We start from the raw sequence: 12,631 nt of genomic DNA on the forward strand, positions 1-12,631 counted from the left end.
TTTACCTCCCCGTTTTCGACCAAATCCGTCTCTCGCCGGATCGTGTATTTCTTTTTTCTTTTCTTTCTTTTATCAGCGTATCGCCCGCGACGTGGAAGGAGACGGCCGGAGTATCGAACCGAGAAACCGCACTAGCGCACACTTATTTCCCGTGGAACGAATTTTCGAATTGCCTCGAAGAAACGAGAGCTGATAGAAAATTTAGCCAGCGACAAGTCGTGGTCCATTTAATTTCATAAAACCCGGGTCTCTCGTTTCCCACCGTCGTCCCGTCGCCTCCCTCTAAGAAAAAAAGGAAAGAAAATACGTGAATCGACACTCGTTTCGACGTTCGCGTTGGCAACGATATCTGCCCTAGCCCGTGCGACTTCGTAATTCCACCTAAATATTCCTCGAATCTCCTACATACGATTCTCTTATCGGGCCACCGAGAAAGTATCGATGCTCTTTCCTACCTTTCCGTGGTTCACAACAAATGAAATCTACATTTTTTTTCGTCTTAATTAATACAACAATTTACTAATCCCGTCACGTATAAAGCTCTGAATTTTCTTCGAAAACTGTTCGCCGATACTTTCCTCGTGACGCGAGAGAAAGAAATTTAGACAGCACGAATTTTTCCTAGAATTAGTCGTAACCAATGGACAGTTTCCTTTCTCAGATAATGTTTAAAATCACAGAACGTTGCCCAATCGTCTAACCTAATCCGAACCGCTCGTCCCCCGGTCGATGGATGATCAATCTCATCGGGGAGGACGCGTTTCAATTCTTCGTCTTTGGACGCGAGACAAAAGAAGCTCGCGGGAATTGTTCGTTGCCGAGGAACACGCGTGTGTGCGTATGTCCCGGAAAACGGGGGTAGGTAACTCGTTAAATCGAAATCGCTGCGGCAGACACGTTGACGCGACTGTGTCACTGGGAAATCATTACACGGCAGCCTCGTTAATTACGCCGTTAGCGCCGATCGTCCCAATTGTCGCGAACCAATCGTCCCGTTCTGTGCGAGCACCTCGTAGCTTTCGCGTTATCTAATTTGCGCGCCAGCCGAGACTCCGTCGTCGTTCAGCTAGAAATTCGAGACTCCGCGAGAAGATCCATATTTCGAACGCGACGCGTGTACAACGTTTTCACTCGAAAGAGAAGCTCCAATTAGAACGTACTAAAGCTGTTTAATCGTCGAATCGACAAACTGAAAACGTATCTTTCATCGTTAATTTTTTATGTTCCACGAGTTTATTAAATCGTATTGGGATCTCGATTTCAAACGAAACGTTCGAATCGAGATCTCGACGACGAGGGAGGTCGGCCACCACTTTCGATTCAGAGAACGCGTTGCAGAACATCGCGACGTATACCTTTGTTAATCGTAAAATTGAATTAACGACAATCATAATGTACGCACGTTTTACAATTCATCCGTACGATAAATATTCATTTGTTCACATCTAACGATAAATCTTCCGGAAAGGGGCTATTAATATCGGGAGTGTGTTTGATCCCGGGCGTGTCGGTGAGCTGGATTCGTTTTTTTTTTTTTCTTCTTGCTGGGTAGAGAGGAAGGTGAGGGCGCGATTAAATACGGGGTACGAATAGAATTAGGAAGGAGGAGGAGGAGGAGAGGGAACGAGGAGAGGAGGATAGAAGATTCAGGGGTCGGGGCAAGGAATAAGAGAGGTCCTTCTCTCGCTTTGTTTCTTTAAATTCTTCGTGTAGTGCCTGGGTGAACGTTTAGAAAAAGGTATCTTTTCTTTAGATCTTTCGAGGTATCGAGTAGTTAAAGATCACACCGAACGATTTTTTTTTTTTCTAGTTTGACGCGAAGCGGGTGGTCGGCCGGTGAGCGATTAAAAAGGGGGTGACATTTTTCTCGTTTAGTGGACAAAGGGTAGAAGGAAGGTTTAAATTTACGTTTACACACAATCATGATTAGTGCTTTGCTCGTGTTCATCTGCTGTTTCAGCGTCATAGTGTGTGTGTGTGTTTTATTTTTTTTTTCTTTAAATTCTTCTTTAACCCTAAGGAGACCTTAACGTTTACACTCAATAACTTGTTTTATAGTTTTTTTTCCGACGCGCTTCTCTGCGTGGGTGCGCAATTCACCCATTCGTTTCTCCATCCCATTTTTTTTTTTTTTTCATCGAGTTACACTCCTTAATAATCCACGGTTTTTTTGCTTTATTTAAGTTTAGGGGTGAGGGGATAAATTTTTTGTTAGTTTAAGTTTAGTTTCCAAAAAACACCGAGAGAGTAGCCTTGTTTATACGATTTACTTTTTTTTCGTAAGGTATAATTTTTTTTTGCGATAATAAGGAATTTTTGCATTTTTTTTAAACACCGAACATACATGCCTTATACTTTATGTACAGCCTAGAGTCTCTCAGTCGTTACTTTACTTAGAAGAGAGTCGTGAGATGAGTGCGTGAATTTTATCCTTTCGTTTCCTCTGTCCTCGTCTATTTTATTTTATTTTAGCTTGATTTCTGATTTTAGAATTCAGAACCGTATGAATCCTCCTCGGTCACGCGAGAAAGACGGAAACTGGTCCCGCCACTGTTCTCCTCGCGCGTGCCCGTTCGTTCATCAGTTTCCTTCCTACGCGTGTTTTGGCTAAACGAATATCAATCCTGCCTTTCCCGTCGATTTCGTCTTTTGGTCCAACGTCCTTTCCTCGGCTACTACGACTAGCGAAACGACGAAATCGCTATTTACTCGTATCCTTCTCGTTCGACTATCGTTCACCGTGTACCTCACGGTCAAGGATCTCCTATTCGCGAACGGAATTCTAATCGGAAACACGAGAAGATACCTCGACAGTCGCGCGTACGACGCTCAATGGACAACCTGTCGACGAAAATTAGTCAAAAGAGGAGGGACTGGCGTTCATTGTATACTTCACTCCTACGATACCTATTTACTCAACGATCGATGCAAATCAGAAACAACCCTTTTTCAGTTTTCCCTCGAAACACGCTAACGTCGTCGTCGAAACGATCGATAAAAGCTTTAAAAATTCGTTTTAATCCCTGAATAAAAGTACCAGTGAACCTCTTTTTCTTTCCCCCCTCTGTTCGATCGAGAATTTCTAAATTTAAGAACGATGGCGGCCAACTTCTCACGTTTTCCCCCGTCCGTCGTATCTAATCTCGCTACGTGTTTCGCCGAAAGGAAAACACCGTTTCAGATTTAGAGAATCGTATGTGGAAAAAGTTCGGACAAGAAGAGAAACAAATGCGCGACTCAGATATTCGAGAACGCCGCGTTCCGTGTCTTTCCCCTGATTTTGCCAACGAAAGAAGAGAAACCGGATTCCTACAGGATTTATTCGGATGTTTTCCTACCGAAGAAATTTTTCTCTACGAACGCCGCCGTTCTTCGTTTATTTTTTTTTTTTCTTTTAAATAGTTTTCCTCTACGCGGTAGAAAATTCGCGATTCGTATCAAAATTGTTACACCGTTGTCGCGCGTCGAAGAACAAATTTGTTTTCGCTTTTCGGTAAAAAGGACAAACCCCCGAAAGTCGAGGGAGAGCGCGCGCGCGCCTAATAGTTTTAATAGTCGTTTATCCCTTTCCTCGAAATTTCTTACGCTATTCCTCACAGGTTCCCCTTTAGTTCCGTCGAGCTTCGTCGAACGCGATCCATTCACACCGTTTCAAATCTAATGTATAATATCAAAGAAAGAGTATTTGAGAAGACCGTGAACTCCCACGCTGTAGCAAATTTTGATTTTCCTAACCGCAAACGATTTGTGCCGGATTTAAAGTAACAAGATGAGACGTTTCGACTCGTTCACGTTTTCATCGACGAAGCTCGATGCTGATTCTTTCAACGAAACGTACCCGCCAACCTTCCTTCGATCATCCCGTGTCAAATGTTGAATACAAACCCGTTCGAGAGGGATGGGAACGCGTTTCTACCGAACGCCAGCCTCGAAATAACCGAGAGAGATATCAGAGAAATATTGTCGCCTTATGAAAAAACGTCACCTTTAATTACGCGCGCCAACAAAAGTCTTGGCTCGATTCTCGTTTCGCATAATGTACGTTCGTAATGACCAAAAATATATGTATATATATAATATATCATTCCTTATATAATTATGTTGCTCCTTACGAGTTAAGTAATGTTAGTAGTATGTAATAAGTTTGCATTCTTCTTTTCATTAGGTAGTTTTACATCGATAGAGGAAAAAATACGTTGTTTCGCGTCGGCAATTATTTAATTATTCTCTTGTTTCTCGTTCTATTCGTGTCCATCTACCGCGCGCTTCCCAAGAAGAACCGTACCCCGCGCCGGTGCGAGGATACGCGTTCGTCAAGCGCTCCTTACCCAACGCTCTCGTTTAATTATTTAAATTAATCGTTTTTCCTAACGGACGCGTGCACGCGCGGACTCTTTCCACGTGCTGCTCTGTATCTGTTCCCCGTTTCATGTATACCGATTCACCGGAACGCCGCTGGTAGATCGCCATGGACCGCGTGCGCGGATCCACGGTTCACCACCGAGGAGTCCCGGGTTCATTGTTACATCCTGAAAGCGAAATGTGTGTCACCGAAAGAATCGTACGTCTGCCTGCGTGTCTCTGTATTATGGTCACATGTGTGTGTACGTATGTGTGTCTGATACATATTGCGTGTGTATGCATTCCGGTGCAATAACGTTGCATCGTGTCCTGTACTATATTACAGCATTGAGTCGATGCGTTCTCCTCGAGAAAAATCGAAAACGTTCGCCATAGTCGGAAAGAGAGTGTGTGGTTCCGGTACGACCTACCGTCATCTGGCGACGTAGGATCGTGCGCGCGTGCCGGATACACGTAGACTGATGGAATCGCAGTGGGTTCACGGGTGGTTGAAGTACAGCGTTTACACGCGTTCACTTTTTCTTTTCTTTCCGTTTCTTTTCCGTCTCTTTGTTTCCCGTCGCGTTATTATCGTTACAGGTATATCGGAACTTGCCCTGGCGACGTTCAAAAGGGGCTTCCGGATGGAGAAAAGGGCAGGGTCACGCGCTCGTGGGCCGTTCTACCGTTCCGTGGCCAAGCGCGTTTTCGTTTCGCGTCCGTCCCTCGTCCTAAACGACACGCGCTCACGCAACGCGACGTAGGAGGTGTGCTCGGCCGTCGCACGGCCCTTCTCTCTTTAAAAAAAAAAAAAAAAAAAATATGCTCGTTCGCCGGCGTTCGCTTTCATAGCGGTGTCGTGCGCGGCTCTTCCGGTTCTTTGTCGGTCGGCGTGAAAGACGATTCATCGAGCGCGTCGCGTAGTGAACCGAACCGGGAATGAGAAAAGGTGGCGCGATGCGCACCGAGCATCCCCGACAAACCGTTGGCAAAACGCGGCGCGCGTCGCGTCGCGGTAAATACCGGAGCCGGGAGCTGCGAGCTTGCCGTGGCTCGTTACACGGATCGTTATTTCACACACTATTAATGAAATCTCAACGATACCGACTTTTTTCCCTACTGCTCGACGGAGTCTTCCATAGCGATCATGGGCCCGCGTTGCTCCGTCGACTGCTGGCCGCTGCCGTTGTTGTTGTTGTTGTTGTTGTTGTTGTTGTTGTTGTTGTTGTTGTTGTTGTTGTTGTTGCTGTTGTTGTTGTTGTTCGTCGGCTCGTTCGCGGACCTGTTGCTACCGGTACCGTAGCCCCGTTGAACGACCAGTCCGCTGACCGCACCGTACTCCTTCTGTTGCTGCTGTGGCTGTTGCTGCTGCTGCTGCTGCTGTTGCTGAGTCTTCTGGCTTGAATGATCTACTATAAGCTTACTATCACAGGCACTTTTTTTGTCAGTTGATACGGCGTAGAGATTGTGTAAGTCCGGGTAGTGATTCAACTGCTGCGACTGTTGCTGCGGCTGCTGCTGAACGGTCAGAGTCTTTCTGTCGCGATCCTCCTGTCCACCGTTGTGAATCTCCCGTTCCCTGCTGCTCCGATCCACCCTACCACTGTCCCGGGTGCTGTCCTCGTCCCTGCTCCCGGCACGGGACACCGAGAGCGGCGTCGGGGGCGACGTGAGACGATCGCTGCCGTCGTCGTTGCGGCCGCGATCCGACGGCGACGGGCTGAGATCTACGGTGGGCACCCGTTCCGGTCTCTCCGGGAGCGACCTCCCGCTCGCCGACGGCCCTCTGTAGCTCTCGTCCTCGCTGCTGTCCTGCGCCAACCTCGGAATCGGCGTCCTCCTCGAATTTCGGCACAACTGATCGATCAACGCCTTGCTCCTCATCTCCGGTAGCTGCTGCGAGGACGAAGAGGACGACTGCTGGTTCCTCGCGTCTGTCATCACCCTCTGGTCCCTTGGTATACCCGACTCGAGGCTCGACCTGATCAAATTGTCCAGGAAGCTACCGTTCGCCCCCGAGCCGTCGTACAAGCTGTCCTCCCGCGACGTCTTGCTCAGCGGCGTGCCGCGCGAGTTCGAACTGCCGGCCGATTCCGAGGCCGCCACACCGTCCCGGTCTCTCTGCTGGTGTTGCTGAACCATCGCCGCGTTCCTCTGCTGTTCCTGCAGCCCGCGAATCCGGCTGCTGGCGAAGTACTGTTCCGGTAAGATCGCCGGCACGTTCGCGGTGCCCGCCATGAACGGTGACGGCATGAACGGCGGCGGCGGACTCCAGAAATTGAACGGGGTGAACGGTAAGGGCATGCCCTCCATGAACGGTGGCATCTTCATCCCGTTCGGTCCCGGTATGCCTCCCGGCGGCGTGAACGGCTTCTGAGGTTTCATCTGCGGCTTCTTGTCCGCCGCGGTGCCCGGTCGTATGTTCACCGCTGCCGCGGCCGTCGAGGCGCTCGTCGTGTCCTTCGCCTTGTCGTCCGCCTGCTTCTGGTCCCTGTAAGATTCGTTAAAATATTCTTTTCTAATAATTTCTCATTCCAGTTCTTCGTACGAAACGCGCGTCGAGACGAAGAGTATCCTCTCGACGTCGACGTTTCTACACGTACCTCTTCCTCGGCCTCATCAGATGCCGCTCCTTAACTTTGTACTCGAGGGTGGAGTGCGGCACTCCGTAGTAGCTGCCAGCTCTGTGCACGCTCATCTCGCCCCGTTGAACCGCTCGTACGGCCTCCACCAAACTGTCCCTGTCGTAATTCCTGTACTTGCCGCGCTTCGGTCTCGTGCCCTTGCCGCCGGTCGCCGGTTTCGATTTGTTCGCCTCCTGCTGTTGCGACTGCGACTTCGCCTGCGTCTGGGACTGTTGCGCGGTGGCTGGCTGAGGCGGCGTGTACCTTCCCCTCTTGAACGGGCTCGGATCCGTCAGCATCGTCTGCTGCGACTGCACCACCCCTGCCGGCTGACAACCCGGCATCCCGGCCGTCTGGCCCTCTTGGAACTTGACGCTGATGCTCTTCGCTATCACGTCCCGGAAGTTGACCACCGTCTTCCCGAGCGAGTTCGTCGGACTGCTGGTACCGGAGAACGCTGGACTGACTCGTTCCAGGAGGCCGGGACTCGAAGCCGCGGCCGCGAAACCTTGCGCGAACGCGGCCGACGCGCCGGGGTCGCCGTTCTTGCTCGAACATCCGGGCGTGCTCGCGGGCTTGTAGGACGGAATCTTGAGGATCGCTCTCCCCTGAGCGCTGTCGCTCGCCTCCTCCTCGATGTTCGGGTTGAAGTCGTCGTTCGTTATCGGGCCCCGTTGCTGTTGTTGCTGCTGCTGTTGCTGCTGGGTCTGCGACTGCGCCTGGGACGCGAGGTGGTGATGAAGTTGTTGGTGCGGCTGCGTCTGGTCCCCGTTCACGCTCTTGTTCAGCCTCTTGTCCTCGCTCATCAGCTTTCGCATCACGTCTATGCCTGAAACGGTAGCCGATCACGAATCGTCAAGTCGCCGATTGATCATTCGTCGAGAAATACGATTCCGTCGGGTTCTTCGCGCCTCACGGCGTTTGTCTTAATCGCGGATCAGCCCCCGGGAACTGTTCTAAGCCACTTAAACGAAGTTCAGCTCAGAAGGTGGAAAAAGTGTCGCCGACCCGTCGACCAGGGCCTGGCTTCTATCGATTCGCGAAGACCTACTCAGATCGTAATACACTTTTCGACTCTCGTCTCGGCCGTAGACCGGTTTGCCCGGTCAGCGAATGAAGCGGTCTAACCCAAATCCCTTTTTGAGCCGGCTGTACGCGCGGTCGGACGGGAGTCCGACGTGACGTTTTCTCAGGGTAAATGGTAACTTGCTGTGTTACAGCAATCGGTTTATTTTTCTCTATTCCAAACTCTGTTTATCATACTCGTATACAAATTCGGAACGGTAATCATGTAACGTTTACTTCGTTTATGTTGTGATTATGCGGATGCTAGAGCACTCAGACGCCGTTTTCAAATTAACTGACAATTACCGACCTTCGTTGTCAACACTAACCGCTCTCTCTCGCAAAATCTTTTGTCAAAGCGATCACATCTCGTGCAAGTGCTCTATTCGAATAAAGTTTAACAGTTTCCTAGACATAACTCTTTTTCTCAAATCTAACTTATCAATCCGATTCACTTTTTCCACAGAATCTATTGAGTTCTCAAAACACGATGTAAAAATGTTTTGTCGCTCGGAATTTGGTTTCTTTCAACGAAAATCGGTATTTCCTGTCGGGTCCACGTGTACCCGAAATTCAAACGGGACAAGAACTTTCTCACCTTTGAACGGCGCAGCTGCCGCGAGCATCTTTTGTATGTAGGGGTCGATGTTCGCGTGTTCGAGATCCGGCCACTCGGCGCCCGTCGCCTGTCCCCGTTGCAGCAACGCCCTGAGGGACTCGCTACCGCTTCCTTCGAGGGTGGAGAACCTGACGAGATCCTCCAGAGACAGTAAAGGCTTCAGCAGCGCCTTCTCCACTTCTTTCTCCTCTTCCGCGCCGGACAGTTCTTTCTCGTCCACCTGTTAAGAACAGTTCCTCTCTCTAGCGTTTCACGCACACCGCACACGGCGAAGATTCAAACATCGTTCTGGCTCGGATCGAGGTCTCAGAGACCGAGGCTTCTCGATCCGGACCTGGAACCATCGACAGCTATGTCCCCTCTCGAGGAAAATACGACCGTTCGTTGATCGGCAACAGATTTCGTCGAGAGGCGTGTTCGTATGGCGCGTGTGTCTGTGTTGTAACAAGTGTCGGTTGTCCATGTACATAGTAGTCTTCGTCTGAAGCGTCATGCAGGAATTGCCAGAAATGAACGCTCGCGAGAAGCTTGATAACAACGAACACTGAACTGATAAGAAAAAGGACGAATGGAAAATGACTTGCCCGAGCGTCGCGGACGTGAAAAGTTTCTCAGTCTTGCGGGGAAAAAGAAAGAGAAAGGCGATAGGTCGAAAATTGAGAACCAGCTTGGAAAAATGTTTCGCTCGTAATCAGCTCGGCGCTACGCACACTGACACTTATTAAATCTCGCAACATTAGCTACGTACCGTAGACGCATGCAGTCGAACCAACAAAAAAAATAAATCATCTACCGTGACTAAACTACCCGCGCTTCTTCTGACGACACCGGTTGAAAAGAAATTCGTCGCTCGCTGCTCTCGAGAAATGAATCATCGTCTTCGACGGAAAAGCCACGCCAGTTGCAAGAGCATGCCCTGCCAAAACGATACGATTTTATGCGAAAAGTCCTGCCTCGCGCCGAGATAGCCGACGAGTGCTCAAGCACGGATCGTACCCATTGCACAAAATGCACATCGAGGATGCACAGTGTCGAGGTCGGAATAAAGCGCAAAACTACTCGCGGCAACGAGAATTTGCGGGGCCGAGAAAGAATATCTGGCCTAGCTTCCGGCCCGAAACAATTTATATCGTATGCTCCCGAGAACTTACCTCGAGTCTTGCAACCTCGCCAAGACCAAGCGGCCGTGTGTTAAACTACAAATAGTGAGATAAAAGAGTTAAACAGCCCATGCAACAACATTCGACACTACTGAGCATCACGGCAACCGATACAGAATCCCGTGAACCGACGCGAAACCGTCCGTTTCGCTGGAAAGACGGACGGATAGGAAATGTACGCCGTCGTCGGTCCACGCGAGTTCCATGATCACCGTGGCAGAGGTATGTTTTGGGGAAGCTCCATTCGTTCTTCCTAACCAAAACCACACTTAAATGGGCGAAAAATCGATAATTCTCAAGAACCGAGTCTCTTTGATCGCCCGACGTTCGCTCTTAACTCCTCGTCGAATCCGAATCTTTCTCGTCGCCCTTGGATGCGTCGTCTTTCTCTTTTAAGATAAGTCGCGCCCAAAGCGATAAATTGGGATTAAGTTGCGGACGTTTATGCGTCGATGGGTAATTTTGCCGGTGAAAGAAAGCAAAGAACGCGAAGACACGTTCGCAAAATGAAACAAATTGCTATGAATTTAGGTGCTGATCTTTTGATCCTGTTCATAAAACGCTGATCGTGCATAAACGTTCGCAGCCTGCCTACAATTAAAGATGTTTCAAGTACACGCGTACGCGTAAAAACTGAAGATGGAACCAAACGATTAAAGTCGATACGGTAAACGAAGGCCTGTGGGAGAAGACGTTTGTTTCTTTTAAAACGGGGCGAAAGTATAGTCGAAAACCGGTAACGAAACTCGTGCCACCGGTGCTAGAAGAAGCGTGGTTCCGAAACGACTCCCCTCGTCCTCGTTCGAGGTTACATTTTCGTTCATTGCCAATTCTCAATTCTCGATTCTATTTAAAAACCGTGGATGGACATATCAGACGTCGCGACGCCATCGCGTTCGTTCTCCTCTCCGCCTCTTTCTCTCTTCCTTCATTTCTCCTACTCTCACCTCTCACACATCGCGCGTTTACTTTCGTTTCTCTCATTTTCTGTTTTGTCCCCAAAACCTACCTCATCCACTTGCGGGGGCGGAGTGGTGGTCGCGGAGGCGTTTTGGGTCGTATTTGGTGGTGTTGTAGTAGTAGAAGTAGTAGTGGTGGTGGTGGTGATGATGGTGGTGGTCGTGGTGGTGGCTTGGGCGCCGGGCTCGTGAGGGTGTGAGTGGGTGCTAGTCAGGGACGCGTCCCTTTCGCGTTCCATCGCAAGCTTGTAGACCTTGTTCCTTAGGGTGCTCCGCGGTATCCCGTAGATCACGGCCGCCCGCCTCGTCCCGAGTTTCCCACTCTGTATGTCCCGCAGCGCCGCTTGCAGCTCTTCCTCGGTGTAGGCCCTCCGGCCACCCCCGGCACCCACCACGGGGACACCACCGATCCCTGTCGCGGCCGCCGCTGCTGCTGCCACAGCAGCCACCGGACCGGTCATACGCGGTTTCGCCCGATAACAAGAACTAGAACATACCCGATTGCGATCAATGACATCTCAGATCGGCGTCACCTGTACACGGCGAACGCTCGTCGAGCCGCGAAATTACGCGCCACTCTCGTACTCCGATTCACTAATGAATCCTCACTTCATTTAGTCTAGCTAATTTACCGTAAACGTCCTGACGCTGCCGGGGTGTTTGTAAATTCCGATCCGTGTCCAATAATTGCGCGATCATCGTAACGAAGTTCGGTTATCGGGCGGATACATACTTTTCATGTATACGTGTACGTATGTATATATGCATACGTTTCGCACAGACCGCAGCGTGGCTCACGTGTATGGGTAAGTACGGTGCTAGCTGCGGCCACGTGGCCGGCGTGGAAGGCGCACGTGTCGTGCACGAGAGGCGAATCGATCCAACAGAGTGTGTCTCGTTAACACTTTGATCTCCTGCGTAGCTTCGCGTATCTATACACCTACCCGGTACGAACGCATTAGAGCCGGTGGGCGAAACGAAATTGGACAGCGCGCGAAACACAGCCGAGAAACTTCCCTATCCGGGCATTACGCAATTAAACCCCGCGCTCGTGTTTCACGGGCTTCTTATCCCTCGCGCCCGCACCCTTCGCGGGTATTAGGACGCCTGTGAGCGTCCCAATATTCGTACCGACTGCGATCTTTCCAATAATTGTTACCGAGGAGAGATTACTAAATGGTGGTAGCCTTATGGGTCGCATGAAAAAGTATGTTACTTTTGACGCCCTTTGGAATATATTGCCACCGAAATTAGGAATAGAAAGAAAAACACTCGACGATGTTGAGTTAAAAGATACAAGAAAGATCCCATGCAATTTTCTTCTAACTCCACTCGTTAAGGAGGAATTAACGATAAACACAATAATTAATCGATTAGTCCTGAAGTATTTGGGAAAGAAGAAGATTGTATACGACCTTGCTTGTGAGTAATAACAGTACCTACAACTTTTATTTGAAGCAATTTTCGATATTTTGACAAAAAAAAAATTTTGTGTTTTCCGAGATTTTTCCAAGGAGTATCCCTTTAAATTTTGCGAAATTTTCGTTTTTTGCCAATAACTTCCAAACGGATGGACTTAGGGGGACATTTATAGGACCATTTTGTAGAGGACGATGAGATCTACAATTTCCATGTAAAAATTTGTCGCTAAAGTCAATGGTTCACGAGTTATTAACGAAAAACGAACAAACAGTTTTTCGCAAATTACTCGTTAACTATTGACGCTAGCGAAAAATTTTTACATGGAAATTGTAGATCTCGTCGGCCTCTACAAGAAAGGTCCTATGCGATTTTTCCGTAAATCCAACGGTTTGGGAGTTATTGGCAAAAAACGAAAATTTCGCAAAATCTGAAGGGGTACCC

General features: G+C 49.3%; 1 protein-coding gene across 11 annotated transcripts in view; it reads right to left on the minus strand.

Moving 5' to 3' along the window:
- Window positions 1–5,359: 5,359 nt before the first annotated feature.
- The window catches only part of Eip93F (Ecdysone-induced protein 93F), a 65,051-nt gene continuing 57,779 nt past the window's right edge, over window positions 5,360–12,631 (minus strand). For 6 of the 11 annotated variants that reach the window (XM_026818124.1, XM_026818132.1, XM_026818121.1 and 3 more), the window contains 4 exons: window positions 10,819–11,254; window positions 8,629–8,869; window positions 6,945–7,794; window positions 5,360–6,832 (listed from right to left, as the gene is read on the minus strand). In XM_026818124.1, the coding sequence (XP_026673925.1) occupies window positions 5,458–6,832; window positions 6,945–7,794; window positions 8,629–8,869; window positions 10,819–11,254 (2,902 nt within the window). In that variant the 3' untranslated portion in view covers window positions 5,360–5,457. The remainder of the gene's footprint in view (window positions 6,833–6,944; window positions 7,795–8,628; window positions 8,870–10,818; window positions 11,255–12,631) is intronic. The other 5 variants (XM_026818129.1, XM_026818128.1, XM_026818127.1 and 2 more) reach the window with 5 other exon arrangements.

This window comes from Ceratina calcarata, unplaced genomic scaffold (genome assembly GCF_001652005.2).
Source record: "Ceratina calcarata isolate Rehan_Ccalc_2016 unplaced genomic scaffold, ASM165200v1 scaffold78.2, whole genome shotgun sequence".
In the NCBI taxonomy this organism is placed as follows: Eukaryota; Metazoa; Arthropoda; class Insecta; order Hymenoptera; family Apidae; genus Ceratina; species Ceratina calcarata.